General features: G+C 34.9%; 1 protein-coding gene and 4 pseudogenes across 4 annotated transcripts; 2 read left to right on the plus strand and 3 right to left on the minus strand.

Moving 5' to 3' along the window:
• Window positions 1-1,617: 1,617 nt before the first annotated feature.
• On the minus strand, window positions 1,618-3,993 carry LOC143605744 (uncharacterized; annotated as a pseudogene). Its single transcript, XR_013148606.1, has 5 exons — window positions 3,964-3,993; window positions 3,038-3,884; window positions 2,756-2,959; window positions 2,396-2,621; window positions 1,618-2,297 (listed from the first exon to the last, which is right to left on the minus strand). The product of XR_013148606.1 is annotated as an uncharacterized LOC143605744 (transcript).
• Window positions 3,966-5,553, minus strand: LOC143605752 (V-type proton ATPase subunit B 1-like; annotated as a pseudogene). The gene is made up of 7 exons (XR_013148609.1): window positions 5,383-5,553; window positions 5,154-5,252; window positions 4,885-4,944; window positions 4,674-4,785; window positions 4,400-4,608; window positions 4,197-4,327; window positions 3,966-4,101 (listed from the first exon to the last, which is right to left on the minus strand). The product of XR_013148609.1 is annotated as a V-type proton ATPase subunit B 1-like (transcript).
• A 3,751-nt stretch (window positions 5,554-9,304) lies between these two features.
• LOC143605745 (aspartic proteinase Asp1-like) lies at window positions 9,305-17,264 on the plus strand (annotated as a pseudogene).
• A 332-nt stretch (window positions 17,265-17,596) lies between these two features.
• Window positions 17,597-21,201, plus strand: LOC143605746 (aspartic proteinase Asp1-like; annotated as a pseudogene). Its single transcript, XR_013148607.1, has 10 exons — window positions 17,597-17,618; window positions 18,920-19,040; window positions 19,390-19,507; window positions 19,591-19,816; window positions 19,895-20,128; window positions 20,204-20,342; window positions 20,431-20,625; window positions 20,702-20,774; window positions 20,859-20,946; window positions 21,066-21,201. The product of XR_013148607.1 is annotated as an aspartic proteinase Asp1-like (transcript).
• Window positions 21,202-23,923: 2,722 nt separating this feature from the next.
• LOC143605749 (phenylalanine--tRNA ligase, chloroplastic/mitochondrial-like) lies at window positions 23,924-24,583 on the minus strand. Its single transcript, XM_077081748.1, has 4 exons — window positions 24,542-24,583; window positions 24,371-24,475; window positions 24,178-24,291; window positions 23,924-24,082 (listed from the first exon to the last, which is right to left on the minus strand). Exons 2-4 carry the CDS (start codon window positions 24,452-24,454, stop codon window positions 24,032-24,034), a joined length of 249 nt encoding a protein of 82 aa, XP_076937863.1. The 5' UTR covers window positions 24,455-24,475; window positions 24,542-24,583; the 3' UTR covers window positions 23,924-24,031.
• Between the last annotated feature and the right edge of the window lie 12 nt (window positions 24,584-24,595).

The following is a 24,595-nucleotide window of genomic DNA, read 5'->3' on the forward strand; positions in this document are numbered from 1 at the left end:
TGTTAGGAAAATAACATTATTATTTATAGAGAAACCCTAGGAGACATGAATCCAGAAAAAGGGGAAAAGATTCCAAGACAAACAGAACAAGACAAAACAAAAGATAACAAAAGATATCCAAAAGCAAGTAAAAGATATCAAAAGATATGGCAGCAGGGAAAAAGAGAAAAAGGCTGACAGGGAACAGTAAAAAGGCATGGGCGGTTCAGAAAAAGGTACTGGTCAAGCATGGAAAAAGCAGATCTCAAAAGATAAGACAACACAAAAGCAACGGCTAGATTAAACAGAAGAAAACTCAAAGGGTTTAGCGCGAGAAGGCTCGAGCGCGAAGGCAGACACAGAAGGTCAAGAGAGCGCGAGCGCGAAGGCAGACAGAACCAACCTTAACGCGTCGCGGAAAGAACTACATTTCTAAGCGCGCCGCGGGAAGAATCACATTTCTTAGCGCGCCGCGGGAGGAACTAAAATTCCTAGCGCGCCGCGGGAAGAACTATAATTCTTCGCGCATCGAGGGATGAACTACGATTCTTAGCGCGCTGCGAGAAGAACTACAAATCCTTAGCGCGTCGCGGGAAGAACTACCGTTCTTAGCGCGCTGCGAGAAGAATTAAAATTCTTAGCGCGCTGCGAGAAGAGTTCGTCTCGCGTATCGCTGAAACAGGTGGTCTTCACGCAGGATTCCTTGTAAGGGGTCTGGCGCGTGGAGCTGCGCAGACAACCTTAGGCGGGAAGGAACAAAGGACAAGCAAAGAGTTAGAAGAAAAAGAGGGAAACAAGGCGTAAGGGCGGGACGGCGACAAGAGGGAAAAGAAGGCGGAAAGAGAGAAGGAGAGGGACGGGACGACAGAAAGAAAGAGAGAGAAAGAGGCGGGAAGGAAAATATATATTATTATTAAAAGTAAAATATAAGTATAAATATTAAATCATAAAAGAAAGAGATCGGGTCAGAGAAACGGGTACCTGGGTCGGGTCGGATCGGGGCAGATGTCACAACCATACCATACCATACCATGTTTATTTTGCATTTGCTTGAATACTTATCATTAATATATATTTCTGGTCATTCATCAGCAAAGTGTGTGGTCCAACATGGGATATTTTATGCTACATTAAACATTTCTGCGTCACACATGTACTCAAATTTGTTGCTGTTACATTATTGCTCGTCATTGGTAACTTTGCCCCCAATATTATTTATTTATGGATCTTTTGTTACTTAACTAATGTCCAACATCATAATACATCAATTTAAGTCATTTCTAATAACTAAATGTAACATACTAGCATATTATATTACTGATTTTAACCATTTAATGTGGTTGTCATACAAATATTGTAACAAATTTGGTTTTAACCAAGACCCAACAATATTTAAAAAAAATGGCCAAGTTGTCTGTACCAAATACCAATGGCTGGCTAACAACACCTACACATGTTGGATTAACTCTACAATATCATCACTAGTCTCTTAAAACCGATAGCCGAATTCACCGGTACCATCGGGCCAAAACCGTATGATCAACTAGTAATACTCTTCCTACTAAATGTTACGATGCTAAATGAATTTCCTACCTTACCCCTGGAAAATACACACAATCGGGCACCAGAATGACCCGATTAAACCAATCTTACCTCCTCATGAGCTTTTAAAGCATCACAAGTAAAACTCTCTAAAGCCTTAAAAATAGGAATTACACCACCTTGTAAACTACTTGAACCACCTTTCCCAACTAACTTCATAGCTTCTTTACAATCAAGACTCACCCGGTCCTCTGAAGGAACCATTGACCCGTTTGTTTTACCTGGCCCATGATTTTGTCGTCTTCTCGCGAAATCCTTTGCAATATACTCCTTTTTTAACATTGGTCTTTGCATATCATCTTCTCTCCAGCAGTTGCCTCAAATTCAAAGCAAAATTAAACATTGCTCTCGAGACTCGTTCTTGAGACACGTCTTTGATCTCCCGGTGCCAATCGTTTCATATTATGAAAATTGGTGGAGCTCCTAAACGACCCGGGGAATAAGGAATCTCACCATCAATGGTTACTTCAGGTTTATGATCAATGCATTGTTTTAGCCACCCGTTTAAGGAATCAACATATGATTTCTGAGCATTGATCCAGTTATTAAAATGTTGGGCCCAAGTTACAAGTCCCGCTTCAAGCTCGAGAGTGGTTCTCAGGTTTAAATCTCTTTCAAGACTCGTGCTTGCCCTTAAAGTCCGACTTCTGCTCTCCATGATCGCTTCAAATTGCTTTCGGTGACATTTTACAATCGCTTGCCACATTCTTATTAGCCTGTAGAGAACACAATAATATCCACCCTTACGGTTGTTAATTGTTATGTGATATTAATAGCATAAACTATTTGCATTAGTACAAAAATAAATTCATACCCGTAAATTAACTCACTGACTTGTGGCTGCAGTTCTTTGTCTCTCACTTTATGGATCTCACATGATATGGCATCAATTGCTTTGATAGATACATTAAGTTTAGTCTTTAATCTTCTTATAGAAGCCTGCAATGCATCAATCTTACTAGCTTCTGCTCCTTTTGCATCCAATTCATTCAGTCTTTTGCACATTTTCTCATAAATCACCCCTAGCCTCTCTTCACCTTAAAACCAGACCAATCACCTGATGTATCAACTTCACATTACTAGAATCAAACCAAAACTAAACAGCTAAACACACAATCACAGTCATTATTAAGTACACATCATAAGTTTTTATGTAGAACTAGTATTATTACCTTTACTTCTTTATATAACTTCTTCTCCCATACATACAGCTTCTCCAAAGTAGAAGAAAGATTAATAGGCCGAATATCCTCAACTGCATCCAGATTATAGGATCCTGCTAATTTTGTTACTCGAGAAGACAGTTTTACAGATTGTACTTGATGATCTGAAGATGCCAATGAAGGTGCTAATGGATAAAGAATCTTGGATAAGATCACTGCAAGAGTGGCATATATAAATAGTCTGTGATAAAAGATTAGAACTTTAAAGAAACTTTTAAGTAAATTTTCTTTACCCTTAAGAAGTGCAAACTTTGATTGATAAGGCAACTTTCCTGCTTCAAGCATCAATGCCACTTCTTTACCATAGCTAAATGCAACTTCAAATTCATCTTTAATCTCATTAACTACTTCACGCAGATCCCGTGAACCGTGAGGAGATAATGTTGTCAAACTACTAAAAATCGAGGATTCTAACTCTTGTGTAGACTCGTCCAAATCCAAATGGACCCCCTTTTTACCCTGGTAACCTTCCTCCGTGCTTTGTGAGACGATTGTCTCAGAGCTATGTTTATCTACTTCAGTGTTGTGAACCGAGTGTGCTCGTTTATCTTCAAAAGGTGCTGAATTTGAAGTGGATTCAACATGTGCAGGCTTTGCAGTGCCTTCACTTTTAGGTGTCGGTTTACTTCTAGAACTATCCTCGGTACTACTAGAAGGTTCCATCCAAGAACTGACATCAGATTCTTCTTTCCCTTCATCAAGATCTCTCCTTGTACTAAATGTCTTCATCTTTACAACCTCTTCAACGTGAGACTCGGTTTCTGTTTCTTCTTCCAAATCAGGAATCCCCTCCCTCTCCCTCACTTCATTAGAATCCGGACTACTACCCATTGATTCATAACCGTATCCATACCCATACCCATACCCATATCCATATCCATACCCGCGGTATTCATCATCATAAGTATCAAAAAAGCTAAAGTAATCAGACGCCGTGGCTGCAGGAGGCGGAGGCGGAGGCGGAGGAGGACTTTTAGGCTTCTTTAGCTCTTGAGGAGGTGGTGGTGTTGCACTCACACCACCATACGAAAACCCATACCCATATGGATCATAATGCACTTCCTCTCTAGCAGCCGAGACCTGAAATTGTGACAGATGGGTACAGGTCGGTCCAGTAACGAGTCAAAATGCAAGTCAGGGGTCAAACAAAAAGTTTTACCTCTCGAAGGGCATCAGCGTAGGAACTCATATCGGTTAAGATCACAAGAACATGTTTCCCGCATTCATATGCCAAATATTCTGCTGTGGTGAGAGCAATACGAGGAGGGATGATACGCTCAATCGTAGGATCATTAGCCTATTAAACAAGTAGTAAAAACCATTTAAAACCTGATCCAACAAATAATGATAAAACAGCAACTAACAAAACGAAAACAAATACAACAAACTTACAAGATTCAGAAAAAGGTCACTCTCTCCATAGATCCATTTTCCTCAAAATCACGTTTGAAAAACTGAGCGGTTTCCATGTTTACCCCCATAGCTGCAAACACAATGGCAAAATTGTCCTCTTCACCCCCACCCTGTAATTAAAAATCATTTGAGTGCAAAGTGTAAAGAAATGAATATAGATAGTATTATATAACTTTAACTACCTCAAGTAAATCCGCAGTTTTCTCCAGCCGTTTAACCAAACCAGCTTGATGACAGATCTGTGCAGCTATTTCATTGTGGGGAAGACCAGCAGCAGAAAACAGAGGAATCTTTTGGCCTCTAGCAATTGAATTCATGACATCAATTGTTGAGATACCGGTTTGAATCATCTCCTCTGGATATGTTCTCTCACTAGGGTTAATAGAACTTCCTGAAACGATAATGCATTAGTTGGAGAAATATACCATCAAAATATATCATACTTCTTAAAGTTACCAGAAATATCGAGGTAAGCCTCTGGCAAAATAGGAGGACCGTTATCAATTGGCTTCCCGGAGCCGTTAAATATGCGTCCAAGCATATCCATAGAAGCGGGAGTTTTTAAAACCTGAAATTGTCGCTTATCACAATGAAGCTACTGAACTATTTAATGCATGTTTAATTAAAATATGAAGGAAATAAAAGAGGTAAAAGAAAAGTTGCACACCTCCCCTGTGAACTGAACAGTGGTGAACTTATTGTCAATTCCTGATGTTCCTTCGAAAACCTGGTAATGATATTTGCATTAAGTGGCATTTAAATTCTAACAACTTATATTTAATCTTTTGTTTCAGAAATTAAGAGCTTGTTTAACTAACTGCATTATTGTACACTAGTGAACAAAACAGGCAATTTTCTGCCATTAAGTTAATGTTGAAGACCAAAAACAGAACGTATTGAAAACCAAAGAATATAATGGGAGGTGGCAATCATCACCTGAACAACAGCTTTCTCCCCATCAACTTCCAAGACTTGACCACGTCTAGTTGTTCCATCTCCTAAACGTATGTTGACAATTTCTTGATACTTGGGTCCCTATCAATATCGAAGAGAAATGCGTTTCACTTGATCATTTGGCTTGTATACAAAAGAGACTCGAGTTTTCAAACACACATAGTTCAAATTATCATCATAATATATATTATACACATAGAAAGAAACTAACCTTGACTTTATCAAGAAAAACAAGCGGTCCAGCAACTCCAGAGACGGTTCTATATTCTGTGTGAAAATGTTGTGATTAGGTTTGCACTGGTACATATTAAGAAATAGAAAAATGAATTCCAATCTCAAGTGTGGCCTCCTCATTGCCGCTATTGTTTTGTGCAACTCCCATATTCAATTCACAAGCCTACACACATAAAAATATATATTATTGTTTTGTGCAACTCCCATTTTTTCTAAGTCTACCTGTGACAGACAGGATTTCAGTAAAAGCACTAAAGAGAATCTTAATATTACAACAAGTGTGCATAGATTAATAAATGCAAAAGGGCAATGATTAATCACTAATCAATTGATCCAATGATAAGAAATGGAAAATGAATAAAGGTAATCCAGATAGATAGATACCTGAGGGATCTGGGTGTTATTACAGAAGCATAGAAATCAATATGCACATGATCATGATGATAATTAATAATAAAAACTAAAAAGGGAAATGGTACTAGTAGAGACTCACTTGTTCGTTGGTGAAGACGACGACAGGCTCAATACAATAGAATAGATGATAGCCAAGGAAGCTTCGTTTGGTTTGGCCTGTAACCACGTTTTGTTTTGTTTTCTTTTCTTGTTTGATTCCAGTATTCCGTTGGTAAATAAATTAGATACGTTGATTTGTCCAAATACTCTGTCAAGACTTAGAAAATTAATATTTTTTTTTTTTATTTTACATTTTACATGATGAAACGCTTCATGGGGATCAAAGTGCTTTGGTTTCGGAGAGCCTTTGCTTTCAAAATCAAAACAAACAACATACAAATAATATGCACATGCCAGTAACAAAACATATTTGACCTACCTACCTGATGCGTTATCCGACATGTCCGGCGCAACACGCCGGATAAAAAAACTAGTTAAAATACAAACGCAAATAGCATCATAGAACACATAGCACATACATACGGGAAGACAATTACATACAAAGTTTGCTTAAGATGTAAGATAATCTTAAGCTCCCGAGACAAAGCTAATAAACAAAAGTGACATTCCCTAAAAAAATCTTTAACATTGATATCCACAAACTTCTCATGTCCTCAGATAAGTGCAACTTTAGCAAACCATGCCTATTTCACTCATCCCAAATCAACTTGGGTCTGTCTCTACTTCACCCCTCTACATTAAGTGTTTCCACTGCCCTAAAAATCTTTAACATTGATATCCACAAACTTCTCATGTCGTTACCTGACGTCTCCACTCATCCCAAATCAATTTGGGTCTGTCTCTACTTCACCCCTCTTTATTTCTTATCCGGTCCAACCTTGCATGCTCATAAATCCATCTCAGCATCCTCATCTCTGCTACATTCGTCTTGCGCGGCTATCTTTCTTTGTCTGTATAACATAATATGCCTAACTGCAACAATAAAAACATTTCCCTTTTCATTTAGTTGGGAACATGTTATCACACAATATGTAATTTTTTATTAGAAATTGAATAAGAATGCCAACAAAATATCGACTTCTCGAATTTTCATATCGTTCTTATTTTTATTAAGATATAACTTTACTAAGTTTTGAATATCAGATATTTAATGTAGTCACATTATTATATACAAGTTTACAGTTTCTATTTTTTTAAATGATATTTAAATAGCGCGTGATGCACTTATGACAAGAAATTAATACTTTTATAAAGATTGGGATCCTATAAAGTTTGTACAATTTCTAAAGATCACGTAATACTTTTTAAACCTTAAAATATGTTAACATTTTTGTTGCTCTTGCATCATTCAGCCATTGAATATATCAAAGGCATGCTTGTAGGAAATTAGACTCAAACAAACCTTTATGAATAACCCTAAGTCTCAAACAGAAACTAAAAATACGAAAATAATTAGATACAAGGCAATGCGCTCGTTCTATGTAACCAGGTTACGATGGGTACGTCAACCCTTTTTGGGGGGGGGGGAGTGTTGGAGGAGGACTGAATGATGAGATGTAAAGATGTTCTTTTAGTCATTTTCACTTAAATTTCAAAATGTAGTTGAGGATGGGGACATGATGTGAATGGTCTAAACTTACATGGTGTCCTTCCATCAAATGTTTAGTTTTCCATTTTAAAAGATAAGCTCAAGCCATTAGTGAATTTTTTTAAACTTATGTTTATAATAAACACAACATATCAAGCAAGATCATAAATAACTTATAAGACGTTTTTCATAATACATTTAGAATGTTAGTTCAATATTACGTGTCACGTTGTTCTTCTAATATGGATACTCTATATAATCTCATTATTTTATTACGATAGCTAGGTAATTATATAGATTTTTTAGGTAGTTCTTAAAATATATTCAAGTAAATAGTATTAATCTTGTGTCAATTACCTAAATAACACGCTAAGACCATCTCCAATATGAGGAGGACAGATACCAGTGGTATCATACCACTATTTGTCCTTCACGTTAGCATGCCTGACTTCACCACTCTTTATATTCTCATGCATTTGGCTCTCTACCCTCTCATCTTACATTCCTACCTCACCCGTGGAGACAAATTCTCTAACATTTCTTTACTTGATATACATGTCTTTTTCATCCACATCAGCCTAAAGACGTCCAAGGGTTTGATGATTTTATGGAAACGTGTAGTTGCTTGAGCACGATAACAAAATAAAAAAGAAAAAAAATAAAAAGGTTTTTAATAATCTATCTATACTATATAAATAAAGCTTGTAAGTGTCACATGTCATCATCATGGTGATTCTTACAAAATTTTCCCTTCCCTCCCTCGTATTAAATGCATGTCTATTTCTTATTAATAATTTTTATTTTATTTTTTTTCTTTTTAATCTTTCATTTTATCTTTTAAATAATTCTTTCTTAATTTAAAAATTTTAATACAACATAAGCATGCTATTTTGTTTTATATAAATATATTGTACTAGTTATTAATACTAGGTTTTTATAAGTAATTAATTTCACATTAATTTTGAATAATAATTCTAAAAATTAAAGTTTTAAATATATTATATTATAGTAAATTAATATTAAGGTTTTACAAGAGATGATGTTATCGGATGAAGAGACAAGATTAACTTGTAATATAGTAATGCTATTTTATAAAATATGCTTTATAATTAATGTATTAACTTTTGGAGAGTACCTAATGTTCAATGGTAGTTGGTCCCATCAATTTCATGTACGCTCAAATGAATATTTTGCTCTGCCCAGGAACTTACCCGAATTAGCAACGATCCTATATGTTTAATGACTCCTATTAAATAATATATTTATTAACTAACCCGAATTAGGAACGATTCTACACCTATAATTAATAGCTTCTATATTAAGTGTTATCTGACGTATAAGTCATTCATTTGCTTAATTTCCTAGTCCATACTATTGGAAAAATGACCACTAATATTGTAATTTCATTTTAACGTCTCATAACCTAATTGTCATTGTAATAATAATGGATCAAAACAAAATTAATTGTTAATTTGAACAAAGATTATGAATTAATTTTGAGTTTTGAGTATATATATATATGACAGATATGTCGTTTTTTCTGTTTTGTATGTCACAAGTTGGGGCCAATGTTACTCTATCTTATTTTAAGTTTTGGACAATGGACAATATATTTCTTTGGAATGATTAATATCCCTTATTAGATAGTAGTACGTACTCTCACCAACATCTTAAAATTGTTAAGATTTTGAAGCCCGTTAATTTGTTGACCCCAAAACTGTATGTACGTAGGTACGTATGTATAAGCACGTATAGATGTGCACATGCATGCATGTAACGATTTCTGGTTTATAAATAGAGAGGAATTGAAGCCGAAAAATTGGAGTAGCAGTCACCGCTCTAGCCTCTAACACAAAAACATTTCCATATATAATTTTCTAGGATCCCATAATTCATGATGCATCCGAGAATCAACATTATCTTACACTTGTTTGCTCTTTACGCTGCATTTTGGTTCCTAGGATGTGCTTCAGACGCCATGTTATCACCTTTTGGGGCATCTGGTTCCACCGCTGCTGGATCCACGGTCACTGTCTTTTTCCAAGTCATCGGAAATGTTTACCCTGATGGGTATGTATAATAATACATGATCCACACACACACATATGTAATATATATGTATGCACTTTTGTACAATATTTTTGATAAAACTTAAGTTCTAATTAATCCATCTATCGTTTGTGATTAGTCACTACTATGCGAACATGACAATAGGAAATCCACCAAATTCTTACTTCCTCGACATTGACACCGGCAGCGATCTCACTTGGGTTCAGTGTGATGCACCGTGCGTCAATTGCCTCCCGGTACGTGCGTAACTTATAACTAAATCCTGCACCTAGACTTTTGTATCGGTTTTCTTGGGTCTTCTTTTTCGTCTCGTCTAATTATAGTTTTTCCTTTTGCTGTAATTTTATTTTTATGGGTCAATTTGTTTTGATGTATGGTCTTATGTTGTTGTCTCTTACGTTCTAAAAAAAAAACCACATTTAATGTTTTTTTTATGTCATGTATGTATTATGTAGGCTCCTCACCCGCCTTATAAGCCTAGCAAAGACCTAGTGAAATGCGACGATCCACTATGTGTAGCTTTTCACTCGCCCATCACACCCGATTGTGCATCTCCAGATGATCAGTGTGACTACGATATCGCATATGCCGATAATGGACAAACTACTGGTGTGTTGCTTAAAGACTGGTTTCCTTTGAGTTACTCTAACAGAACTGTAACCGCCCCTCGTCTTGCATTCGGGTAGCTAGCTAGCCTCCATTTCTTTTTATATTTTTAATTAGTTTCTGGTAAATTAACTGCAACAACATTTTCAACTTACAAATAAGTGATTTGGTACGATCAAAAAGCTAATGGTGAGACTGATCCACCTTATCTTGATGGAGTTCTTGGTCTTGGATTTGGGAAAGTAGGCATCTTGAACCAACTTCAAGAACTTGGTGTGACAAAAAACATAGTGGCTCACTGTTTTAGTTCACAAGGAGACGATTATATGTTTTTTGGAGATCAACTTGTCCTGGCCACCTGGATACCCTAAGTTGACAATGACATCAAGTGAGAATATTATTATTAACTAATTATTAATTAATTAATGACTGTGATATTTGAGCCAAAACAAGGTACACCTCAGTACGTATTTACCGATTAAGCAAATAAACGCATTTTGTATAACAAACGAACGATTAACCGAACGGGTTGGGTTATGACCCAGATATCTCGGGGGGCCATCTATAAGTGATATACGTTTAATACAAGCTAAAACATTAGAAATATGGCCTTAGTTTGATAGCAAACAAGTTAAACGAAAATATGCTCGTTTAATTACCCGCTATAGATTTAAACGCGAAAGATAGTTACAAACCAAGCATTGTATCATCCGTTAAGCCGAAAAAGACTTACCAAATACTTATTTGAAATGTTTTAAGCGATCCGTGAAAATATTTTTGATTTTTACAAACAAATAGTATGTTTTTATAATTGTACCCAAAACTAGCCGAAAAACACTTGTTTTCGCGTTGTTTAACGCACCCGATAAGTTTTTCGCGCCAAAAACTGAACCCTAACTAAATTTGGACCGGGCTTTTCGTATTTGGCTTGAGAAACCAGATTATTGGGCCAAAACAGCCCATCATGGCCCATAATGATGTTCCGATCGGACCAGCCCACCCCACCCCCCATTTTTTTTATAAAACTTGTTTAGGAAGCTTGTTTATCCAATTTGGTTTATAAAAACTGAGGTCCAAGCAGCTGCAAGCTGAAATTCCAGAAAACCTTCAAACCCTAAGGTAAAGAGCTTAAATAAGTAGCTTTTGAACTTGTTTAAACTTGTTTAATACCATAAAAACATGTCTTAGTTACTAAAAATCATTCCTAACCGTGTGAAAATCCTAAAAATGGTCCATAAACATGTTTTGATCATACACATGGTAAGGAACCTGTTTTGATAGTTTTTTTTTGCCATAAACACGGAGTAAAGGGTTGAAACGGCGTTTTTACGGTTCAAAAGTTCGTTTTTGTTCACTAGCCGAAACCCTAAGTTAAGGGCTGTTATGTTGATGAAATATTGCTTGGTTTGTGATATAGGACTTGTATCTAGCTTTCTTAGAAGCACAAGAACCTGAAAACTTGATTAAAAAGTCGGAAACGAGCCAAACCCGCTAAGGTAATACCGAAACACTCGCTTACGGGCTATTTAGGTTAAGGTTGTGATGTGCATATTGTTAGGCCTTTAAATTTTTCAAGGACATCAGGAATCATGTCAATGAGTCCCTGTTCAAATTTGGTAATTTTTCGACCATCCGAGAATATTTGGTGAATTTATTACCGAATTGGGACGTTTATTTGGGAAAAATAGCTAAAATACTTCAAAAATTATGAAAATTTTTTGGGAACTCAGATTTGATGTATTTTGATCACATATTAATTTTGGGATCATTTGGAGAATTTTAAAGGTGTTTTGTTTATTTGCGTTCGTGTGAATTTTTATAGCTGAATTTGAGCCGAAAAGAATATCGCACGAACCTTTTACATTCTGGAATTGATACAGGTTGATTTGGGACATTATTTGAGCATTCAGGAATATTTGTGGAATTTTTGGAAATTGTTTGGGGTAAACGGACAATTTTCAGGCGAAATATAGCTGATAAAATAAATTTTTATAAATTAATAAATCAGTAAATAAATTCCAGAAATATTTTTATAAAAATATACATATTTTAATTGATAAGTGGTTAAATTGTCATAATTTAATGATTAACGGTTAATTAATTATGCTAATTTAAGGATTAAACAAATTCTGTTTTTATAAAAACCGGCAAGTTCGCGACTAACGAACCTGCGGGAATATCGAAACACTAAGAATGATCAAAAATCATATTTTTTGACTAATTAAGTGAAAATGAACTTTTCTATGAGAAACCTAGACAATCCGGATGGATTGTGCGCGTTTCTTCTTAAATCAAACTGAATAAACGGAAACGGGCCCCGTGGCTAATCCGGGACCCCAGTATGTGATCTTTATTTATAACTTAATCATTTTGTTAACCAATACATTTACCCAAGCTTATTTTCCCATAACTGTTTTCTGAAAGCGTAAACGAACAACTTGGTCCAGCTGGGAAAACGGGAATCTGAGCCAAGTTCGGTTTTAAGTATTAGACATTGAACAACATCACAACCTAAGCCTATTGCCACTTTCTGGGCATTCCAACTATACCCAGATTAGTTATACAGCCCAGTTTAGTGTTGAGATTATAATAATATTAAAATAGTAATATTATTATAATATTGATTATAGGGACTACTGATAGCAGACCGAACAAACCACGAGCTGATACAGTACTGAATATATACTAAACAGTGAGTTTCATGACCCCACTTTTTAAACAGTTTTACGAACTTTCGGGGTGAAAAGCATGTTTCCTTCTATATGTATACTTATCTGAAACGTATGATGATGTGAATTATCTAAGTGCTAACACATGAAAGTCCCCACTAACACGGTGATTAACTTCGAGCCGGTGGCTTGTGAATAGTACTATTGGTTTGACAAACCCAAACGGAATCGGCCTGGTTGCCGTGTCACATAGCGCCGTTTGCACATGACCATATTTATACAAACAGGCTATGTAGTGTTAGACATAGCTACCGGGGCATGTTGTGGGCGGAAAGGGGCCACAGTGGTTGATGGAGCGTGGGAAATAGATGCACGCAGCACATACAGTCAAGGCTTCACTGTAGCTTAGTATAATTACATCATTTACATACATACATACTTATTTCATGATTACAAGTGTTGACTTGTGAATACTCATTACTGATTTCTTGAAACTCGTGAAACTCACCAACTCTAGTAGTTGACCCGTTTTAAACTGTTTTTCAAGTGTACCTAAATCGGAGTAATTTGGTGATCTGTTACTTGCCTGAAGTGTGTGGTTGATGCTATGTGAATAAAAGCAAGGGTGTTAGTAGTAAGAATGTATAGTTAACGAACTAGTTTTGTTTGTATCACCTAGACTGTAAAAACAATGATAGAACAAAGAAATGTAATATATTGTAAATTAGTTTGTAATGTTTCTTTATAAACAATGTGTTGATATCAGAGGTGTCTGTTACATTCCCGTTTTACGGTTCCGCATTGTGCTAGGCGGGGTGTGACAATGACTTAATGTTTCTCAACTAATGATTGATTATAAGGGACACACTGGCCATCTGACATCTAATCCAACACAGTTTTAGAACGGTTGCCTGACCAAATATTTTCAAAGTTGACCGTATATGGTCAGCACAGACTAATAATTTTCAAAGTTTGACTCATTTATGGTCTGAACAGCCATCCGGATATTGTTCTGGCCAATGATTTTCAAAGTTTGACTTTTTAGCAAGTGTTTTGTGGACAGTTGTTTGATTGGTGATGTTTGTTGGCAATATCAGAATAGGAATTGAAGAATAACACAACAATGAATTTGATAAACTTGCACTAAATTGATAAACTTGTTCGTACAAATGATTGATCAGATTTACAACCCTACTTGGGTTTTTATAACCATACTAATTACATACTAGACCCTTAGACTTTACAAATATACATACTAGACATAAACTATACTTTCTAAAATGACTAAAAGACCCATAATATTTAGTTTATATTTTCAACACTCCTCCTTAAACTAAATATAGTTCAACGAGAGTCTTCAACTTTCTTGACTTGCGTTTACAACAACATCGGTTCTTCATCTTCCAACATGAGATGGGCTTCTTGGTCATTTACTTTCTCCTTATCTTTACCTCTTACGCATTCGTATGCGAAGTGACCGTATTCACCACATTCATAGCATTTTAGCTCGCTCTTGTCGTTTTTGTTGTTGTTTCTTTGACTCGTACTTCTTCCACGTCCTCTTCCTCCTCTGAAAGAGCCTCGTCCTCTACCACGATTTTGATCACCACGCCCTCTTCCATAATTGTTTGAACTTGCCATTAAGAGCTTTCCTTGATCATGATCTTCCGGTTCGTCTTGACTTTTGAGACGTTCTTCAAACGCCTTTACTCTTCCTACCGCTTCTATAAATGGCATCGTGTCTATCTCTTGATATTGTTCGATAGATGCCACAATTGGTAAAAATTTCTTTGGGACCGAGACAAACAATTTCCTCACGAGTGCCTTATCTTTCAAAGTATCACCAAGAGTTTTAAACTTGGTTTGCAAACTGCTTAACTTTCCGGCAAAGTCACTTACGGTTTCATTTGACTTCATCTTCAAAGCCTCTAGTTCACTTCTCAACGTTTGTAAACGTGCCTTCTGAACTAGATTGGCTCCAAGATATTTGACTTTGATCGAGTCCCAAACTTCCTTTGCAGTCGAGTATGGCGCGACTTGCATTAAAACATCTTCCGGTAATGTTTGGAAGATCATGGCTTTTGTGGTATTCATCTTCTTTTCATCCACAATTTCGGTTTCAACCTTTGCATCAATTATTTCCCAAAGGTCATATGCTTTCAACATTGTTTCCATCAACAAAGCCTAAGTCGTGTAATTTGTTTCATTCAGTTTGGGACACTGAAGTGAAATATTTCCTTGTTCACGAGTTGATGTTGAAACACTTTCTTTCTTTTTATCGCCTGCCATACTTTCTATGTTTTACCACAAAGGCTTTTACGTACCACGAAGGACTTTTGTACCACGAAGGATTTACGTACCACGAAGGATTTTTTTTTTGTACCACGAAGGATTTATGCACCACAAAGGCTTTACGTACCACGAAGGATTTATGTACCACGAAGGATTTATATGTACCACGAAGGATTTATATGTACCACGAAGGTTTTATGTACCACGAAGGATTTGCACCACGAAGGATTTTTACCACTAAGATTTTTTATTTTTTTTACCACGAAGGATTTTTTCTACAAACCACACTGGTTTGTCTTACTTGCTAATTTCAACGAACCACAAAAAAGTGATTCGGAACTTTTTTTCTTACTATACTCAACGAACCAAATTCCTTGCTATACGAATTGTTGAGATTCGGTTAAAACTTGCTATTGAATCCCAAAGATTCAATTGCCATATATGAATCGTATGGGTATATTTTCAAATACTTAATTTTTTGTTCACTGTATTAAAAAACAAATCCACATGATTTGTGATTTACAAGTAAAAATCAAGTATCCCTTTCTTATTCAAGGGTTCAATTGCCTTTTAACACACGAACACTCCTAGTTTCAATATTATAGTGACAAACACCAGGCAATTGGATTTTTTTTAATAATAACCATCACACACTCCACTAACGTTTTGTTTCCTTTTGATTTAGATTACTACCAGACACAATAATGTGTTTTGGTTGGTTACTCGGTATAATTGGTTAAACCAATTAATTGTAAGTAATCTCATAAACAAACAAACAGAAGCAAAGCAGTATTCCGTCCTTTTCTTTTGATTTCCACAAACAGAAACAAAATTCTGTTGATTATCGATGCAATAGACCGACTACTTTGAAAGATTAACAATAGTAATCACAGGTCCAGGCACCAATTTTCTAATTTACGTATGATACTGATCTCAATTTGATTTCCTGTTTGTGATTCACAATCAATTCCATTTTTTATTCGATTTCAACAAAAGAAACCGAATACAATGATGGCGTTGTTTCAATCAGTTAATTGCAATTTCAATTCAAACACAACTTCCGATTTATATTGTGATCTAGGAAAACAAACGGATTTCAAGAACGCACCCAGTTGATCAAACAATGACACTTTCTTTAATCGATCTTATTTTCTTCTTCCCTTTGATCAATTAACCTTGCTCTGTCGCCAATTGAAGAATATGAATTGATAAACTTGTTCCTACAAATGATCCATCAGATTTACAACCCTACTTGGGTTTTTATGACCATACTTATTACATACTAGACCCCTAGACTTTACAAATATACATACTAGACATAAATTATACTTTCTAAAATGACTACAAGACCCCTAATATTTAGTTTATATTTTCAACAATGTTTACAAAAAAACTTATCATTAATACTTTACAGTGGACACTACTCCTTGGATACTGCTGAGGTCTTTGTTGGCGAAATAACAAGTGGAATAAAAGGTCTCCCTGTAGTGTTTGACAGCGGAAGTACCTACGCTTATTTTTCTGAAACGCTTATAGAGTTATAGCTTCCATGGTGAGGATTTATTTTTTTTTACATGTTTAGCTCATTTATATGATTTCGTCATGCTGATCAAGATAACTAATATCCTAAGTCCTAACGTATGTTTTCAGCTTATGAACAACATAAAAGGAAGGCTACTAAACAAAGCAGATGATGATAACACCCTGCCAATATGTTGGAAAGGTTCAGAACCTTTCAGTTCTGTTCAAGATGTTAGAAACTTATTTGACCCAATAGTGTTGAGCTTTGAAAACTCAAAGAATGTTCGTTTTCAAATGGATCCTGAAGGATATCTCATCATTACTGTAAGTAATACTCCTATTAGCTAGTGATTTAGTGTCCTAACGGTGTGTGTATAGCTAACCCGAAGTCACACAAAAACTTTGAGAAAAAAAAACACGCATAAATTTCAATCTAAAATCTTGCCTCAGGAAAAAGGAAATGTTTGCGTAGGGATCTTGGATGGTACAGAAGCCGGCCTGAATGGTGTTAATGTGACTGGAGGTAAAAGGCTAAAGAAATAAATTATAACTAGTCCGACATGCAATATTATCGATCATATCTTTTATAAATGCTTGGTATTTGCAGACATATCATTCTAGGACAAACTCATCATCTATGACAATGTGAGGAAACAGGTAGGATAAGCTCCTGCAAACTGCAACAGCATCTCAAAATAAAAATCATGAGTCTCTCTATGTAATTCCTTAACAGTGATCAGTTAGTCACAAGACATATAACATATTTGTGTCGTGTCTCAGATCGCCTGCTATATTTATTTTCCGCTGCTCAATGAAATGATCTACACTTACAAAAATAGACGAATTAATAATATAGTTTAACTAAATGCATAACTCATAACACGCTTTATACATACAAACTTCGATTTGATGTTTTATATTCTTTAAGTTATAAAGTTAAAATCTTCGTTAAACTGATGTTAGTCGAGCCATGGTAAAATACTAAAGTCTTGTACTTATATAACAGTTTGGACCAAACTATAAACTGATTAATGTACGTACAAAGATTTAAAGGTAAGTAATTCATATCCATAGTGTAGCCTTTAATACAATTTTGTAGAAAGCGAGGACAAACAAATAACATAGTTTTGAATTAAATGGTGTTTACAAAACCAACGGACCCGCTAAATTTCACATATAGCAAAACTATTGATAGTGTCTAAGGAATATGAGATGTATCAAACCTTACCTCTATTCATGTGAACAGAGAGACTACTTCGAGAGAGAACCCCAACTCCATGTTCAAGAAAAGTATAAGTAAAAAAATCGACCAATTTCACTAATTACTTAAATTACATATATAGCTTGTTCCGAATATTAAGTTTAATCATGTCCAACGCTTTTGAAGTGTTATATATTGGCACCAAAGAGTATCACCGATGACATGCCTCTTTGATACGAGCATTGGAAATATGACCGTGAATAATCTAATTTGCTACCGATTACTAACGAAGATTACCGAATGATCACTAACGGGCTAATTAACGACGGATCACCGATAACTTTTATAGCTTCATCCACGTATTTACTTTTTTATTGGTGAATTAGCAATAGAGTTTACCGGCATAAAGTTTTATCTTTATATTGAATACGTATAATTTATTTTAATTTTATATAATATTAAGTCAAAGTAATAATAGTCGTTAGAAATTTAGAATAACAAATATCATTATTTATTATTCGTTGATTATTAAACAAACTACAGTTTTGAAATCTATGCATACCTATTTACATTTCTCTGTTTACATATTGCACCCTTCAAAATTTAATTTATTTTACACACACAAATGTTTTATATTATACCCTCAAGTTTTATTAATTGCACAATAAACCTCACTTACATATGATTTTTCGCAGCTTTCATGTTGTTAGAGCATTAGGTTTTGTAAGCTATAGGATAAGGTTGTGGTGTGAGTGAATTAGAGATAAAAGTTAGTGATTTTTTATAAAATTTGGGAAAACTTGTTTGCCCTATTTATTTTTTTTTAATATTTGTTGAAATTTATTATGAGTATAAGAGATAGAAAGTTTAATGATAATTGTATAAAAAATATTATTTAATGAAATGAAGTGAGAAATAAAATATTTTTTTTAATGTAATCATTGATATGAATGCTATTACACCCTCAGTAACCACGTTCTATTAAATTACGCAAACAGCCCCATAAACACTAACACAAAACAAATATTCTAACACTTCTCACAATTAATTTTAGGTACAAAACAGAATACCGCGTGAAAGTAAAGACAGTGTCGCCACGTCTGTCAGCGGTGTTGGTCAACATCAAACTTTGGGCTTTGAGTAATTAATGAAGATGCATTCCAAAATCAATCTCGTCGTCTACTTGTTAGCCGCATTATTAATCCATGGATCTTCTCACTCCGCCGCCAAGCAATCAACTTCCGGCAAGTCACCGGAAATGTTTATCCTAGAGGGTATCTATCTGTATATGTATATTCATTCTCAATTCATCAATTGTCAATTTGTGTCTGTGTTAATTTTACTTTTGGACCTTGCCTTTTTGACTTTACTAGTTGTGTGTATGTAATGTTATTATTAGGCTTTTATAGTATGTATGCATGTATATATGTCTGTTATCCAGTTTTAGGCCATTTGAGTTTGTAAAGATTTCCGCTTTATTGAAATGTCATTTTGGAACAATGGTTTTTGGTGTCACACTCTTTTGTAAATTGTTTGGAATGTTTACATTGTTGGTACAGAAGAAAGTTGTAGTTTTTTTTTTGAGTTAATTAAAGGGATGATGAATTTTACTGCTGTGTGTAGGTACTATCATGTGACAGTTAACATAGGGAATCCACCCAGACCTTATTGGCTGGACATCGATACTGGTAGTGATCTCACTTGGCTTCAGTGTGATGTGCCCTGTGTCAACTGCCTCCCCGTAATATTCTTATTCAAAATATTTAGATGATGTGTTTAGTGTGTTTTGAAAACGGCAATTAAACATTTTTGTTCATGTTGTAGGCGCCTCACAAGCCCTATAAGCCTAACAAAGACCTTGTGACGTGTAACGACCCGTTATGTGCATCGGTTCACTGGCCAGACTCACTTGACTGCAAGTCTCCAAAGGATCAATGTGACTATGAAGTCAGTATGCTGATCACGGGTCATCTCTTGGTCTGTTAGTGACAGACTGGTTTCCTTTACAGTACATCAATGGAAGTGTAGCCAAGCCTCGTCTTGCATTCGGGTCAGCCTCTTTTTTATTCCTTCTTTTTGTGATTTCTTGTAATGCACGCATCTTAATCTTAGTTTCATAAATTTTTAGATGTGGTTACAATCAAGAAGTTCATTCCTCAATGAACCCACCATACACTGAAGGAATTCTCGGTCTAGGGTTAGGCAAAACGAGTATTTTAAACCAGCTAAATGAACTCGGTTTAACAAGAAATGTGGTGGGCCATTGTCTTGGTGCACAAGGAGACGGATTTCTGTTTTTTGGAAATGAACTTGTTCCTTCTTCAGGGGTCATTTGGACACCCATGTCAACTACCGAAATCGAGTGAGGTTTTTTAGTTATCATTCATTTTTTTCCTGTAAATTATATATTTTCACTTCTTATCATGAACTTTTGCAGAAAACATTACTCTTTGGGAACTGCTGAATTATATGTTGGCGGAAAAACAAGTGGAATAAAGGGTCTTCCTATCGTGTTTGATAGTGGAAGTACATATACATACTTTAGTGCAGAAGCTTATAAAGCTCTTGTATCCATGGTTAGTCAAAGAGTAGTTGACTTTTCTGGTAATCGTATCTGCCACCTTTATTTTCTTATAACTGTATTGTGCAAGCCTATGTTTGCAGCTTATGAATGACATTAAAGGAAAGAAGATTTACGCTGCAAACGATGATAAAAGTCTCCCGCTATGTTGGAAAGGATCAAAACCTTTCAAGTCCATCCAAGATGTCAAAAATGTGTTTAAGCCGATAATGTTGAGCTTTGCAAAATCAAAGTATGCTCGGTTTCAGATGGACCCTGAAGCATATCTCATCATCAGTGTAGGAAGTCAACTTAAAAAAAAAAAGGTTAAATTCTTTTCACAATGTTGGTTCTCATTTGCGTTTGTTGGTGCAGGAACGTGGAAATGCCTGCCTTGGGATCTTGAATGGATCAGAAGTCGGTCTGGAAAACATTAATCTAGTTGGAGGTAAGAAGGTTAAGACACATATTTAGTCAAATCATCAATTCAAGTAAATAGTATGCGATATAAAGCCGCTTTTTTTACTTGCAGACATATCATTCCGTGACAAAATCATCATCTATGACAATGAGAAGCAGCAGATCGGTTGGGCTCCTGCAAACTGCAAGAAACTCCCAAAGTCCTGAATCTCTCTCTTCTAACTCCTTAATTTTTGAAAATATATAAGTGTTTGTGTGTGTGTATATATTATATGTAAAGACTTTGTTACAACAAGAACTTTTTCTTGTTTGTTAACAGCATAAATGAAGATCCAGATCATGGAGGGCTTTGCAAGCCCTATGGTTCCAACATTGACATTTTACAAGCCTATTGTGCTGCTTAGTAACTTGAGAAAAGGCTGATAAATAAAGTGCTTCCAGACTTAGATATTGAAAATTAAGGCAATAAACAGTTATTGTATATTTTTAGTAAATCCATCTGTTCAGTTGTTAGTGACGTTGCCTGCCATCGCAGGTGCATGGGGTCACCTTTTGCCATTAGGTACCCTGATAGCTAGGTTTTATTCGTTGGTCGTTAAAAAAAATCATTGAATAATTAAACAACCTTTTAAAGAGAAACATAAACCGAAATATATGCATATTGAAGTGTGTTGTAGTTGGCCTCATTGAAGACACTAGCCATTGCTCACTGATGTTGAGAAACCTTATTTCCCTTTCTTTCTTGATGTCACAAGCTAGTGAACTACTATATGTTTTTCGTTTTTTATCAACATTGATTTTAATTTGATTCGAACTCAATGTAGTGGTACATGTGAACTATTATTTGTTTTTCGTTTTAATTAGCGCGGCTAGTTCACGTATAAATGTATAAATTCGTTTAATATTTTTTCTCATTTGAATCAATGTTGGTTCACTTAAAAAACTCTTCAAGACAAACTTGTAAGTTGATTCATAGAAAAATAAAAACAGATTAAATGTTACAATAATAGAATTACCTAAATTAATTTAGACATGATAAAATAATAATCAATATAAAATAATAATCTAATTGCTATGTGCCATTTAATCAAACCAAGAGAACCACTGTATTGTCATTGATTATTGGCTCAGTTGGAAAAATCTAAGTTGGGTTTGCTGGTTTAGTGTGAGGCAAGAGGGATGTAGTTGGGTTCGAATCATGCATGTGACAAACAAAGAGTTACGATCCTAAAAAAATAGGGCCCTCAATTTTGAAATTTTTATATATATATATATATATATATAATTGGTTGTGTTTGTGAGAAAGAAGCATGTGCCATATATATATTTTGAAGTTAAACTCAAGTTTGAAAAACTAAATTTCAAACACCAACTTAAGATTTAGAAATATAAATTTCTACTTTTCTAGTGAAGAAGGTGCAAGCGTGATAAAATGTGAATACTCGTGTCTAGTGATAAGTTATCATTAAATATAAACATCATAAAATGCGTGGAATAACTTGAACAATATATATTTGTTGGCCGCCTGTTTAATAATCTATTGTCTACTTTAAAAAAAATATATTTATTATACACTAAAAATGTAAGTGACCAACTAAAATATTTCTTAATTATTTAGTCATCTAGTGCTTGATTCTTTAGGATTTCATCAGTCGAAATCCCATTAATATTGTAACAAGTGTGTATTCTTATCACCTTATTAGTATTATTTAAATTATTATCATTTATCTAATTTTTTCATAAAGATCACCGTGCTGCCGTTAAATCGACGGCGTTCTATAAAGTTTAAGAAGAAATAAAACGCAAGCAAAGTAGCTAACTGATGAGATGAAAACATGCAACTCTTCTACATGGCCAAAAACATCTAGTTTTCTAAACGAGGTGAGGGTGCTCCTTATATGTATTCGAGAGTTCCCTAAGACACCCCCAATTATGCACTATCACCTCATTTTTACCCTGAACGGTTTGAATTTGTGACGTCATTCCTTTTAAGTATTCTAAACCATTTTTCCTTTCATTATTGTTTTAACTAAAATTTAATTATGCATTTGGCTAATTATTTGTTTAAACTAAGAATAAATTATAAACTATACATTTACTAAAAATAAATTAACCAGTTAATTATACAATTTTCTTTTTCTATATTTATATAAAAAGTTACTATATAAACAAACATTAAATTATATAAATATATATTTATGAGACCCGCACCGCACGGTCACACGTACATTGAAAATAGACAAAAATATCCCATCAAATTCTTCTTTATCTTCCTCCTCCTTGCATTATACATGCAATAAAAAAATAAAATAAAATAAAATACCAAACTAATCCTTTAAATGAAAAAATTGAAAAATGGCATATAGTTGTTGAGCAACTATTATTGATCTTCCATTTATCTGTTCTATAACCCTTTTCTTGTGTCCGAAAATGAGTGGGTGGTGGCAGTGTTCCCGAAATACCCACAGCTATTTACCCGAGCCCACCCCCACCTTCCTTATTTCAAACATGTTTGGCGTCAGTTTTGTACCATGTTGGATGATGTAAACATGGTACTAACATAATCAAAAAGCTACTATAACTCTTGAAAGAAGACATGTTAGTTACCCCTTGTGGTTGAATTGGATTTGATTGTCCTTGTTCCTTACATGTAAGGGTGTATGAATAACACGCAAATAAATATGACCAACTCAATTTTAGACGTAATAGCTAAGGATGAAATAAAAACTCAACAGTTAAACACGCCTGGATCACTGGATGTTAGCATTTCCAGGAATCATCAACATGCACGTATTTACTACGAAGTTAAATAGGTTACCACTCTTAATTTAATGTTTGTTGGTTATACGAATAACTTCAATTAAAATGGAGATTAGGGATGAATTATTGGTGATTTGAGATAAACTGGGCCTCAATTTATAATGTGCCGTGTTTTCAACTTAGGAATGCAAAGTGCAAAGATCATAAAAATAATAACTTTGAAGAGAACACCATAAATAACATCTTTTTGTCTGCAGAAATCAAGAATGCAAATGTATCAAGTCGACTCGAACTCAACTCTAATGATTATACTAACCAGGCAGCCTCGAGCCAAATAGGCTCAAGCGAAGTACAAGCAAGTTTTTATCGAACAGTAATTTTACCAAAAGAAAATTTGCAGTTATATCATAATCATTACAAGTATAACAACAAAGGACTAGAGTTACATATGTTGGAAATTGGAAGTAACCATGCAACTTATGAATGCCGTGTTGAATTTAACAAACAAAAATATGCTACACAAAATCATCTTAGTTCAACATTCATCTGTCTTTGCACCTGATCTCGAACATTCCACTGCATTAATATCCATCCGCCAAATCATAATGTTTATTATCAGTATGAAATGAGGATTTAAATGAAACTTGTTTGATGAAAAGATGTTAACGTACCTGTAGCTCGTTTATTTCCTTGTCTGTAAGAGAACGCTCCATGGAGCGATATGTGATCCTATAACAATGGCTAGTCTTTCCTTTCTTGTTAGTGAAGTTGTCAATCAATTGGACCTGAACATATATAAGAGTGTTATTTTCTTTCAAACTAAAGTGAAAAAAACCAAGTATTCTTATACTAACAATTAATCACCTCCTCGGCAAGATCACCAGCAACGCCTCTGACGATTTCACAAAGATTGTTTTCAGTGAATGAATCATTTATCCAGAAACTCATGTCTTTATAACAAGGTGGATACTGCATATAATATTATTCATCAGAATAGAATAGAAAAATAGTATGCGCATAAATGCCAACTCATACCTTTGAAAATGGCTTGAACTTTATCCCAAGTTGACCTTTAGTAAACTGCATCAC

This window comes from Bidens hawaiensis, unplaced genomic scaffold (assembly GCF_021521415.1).
Source record: "Bidens hawaiensis isolate Kalapana, Puna unplaced genomic scaffold, B.hawaiensis_p1.1 tig00071038_1, whole genome shotgun sequence".
Classification (NCBI taxonomy): Eukaryota; Viridiplantae; Streptophyta; class Magnoliopsida; order Asterales; family Asteraceae; genus Bidens; species Bidens hawaiensis.

Coding starts and splice junctions, on each gene's coding strand:
- LOC143605749 (XM_077081748.1), bottom strand. CDS start 24,454: ATGAGTTTCTGGATAAATGATTCATTCACTGAAAACAATCTTTGTGAA. Junction 24,292..24,370: donor CTGGTGATCTTGCCGAGGAG/GTGATTAATTGT, acceptor ATATATGTTCAG/GTCCAATTGATTGACAACTT. Junction 24,083..24,177: donor AGGAAATAAACGAGCTACAG/GTACGTTAACAT, acceptor ATATTAATGCAG/TGGAATGTTCGAGATCAGGT.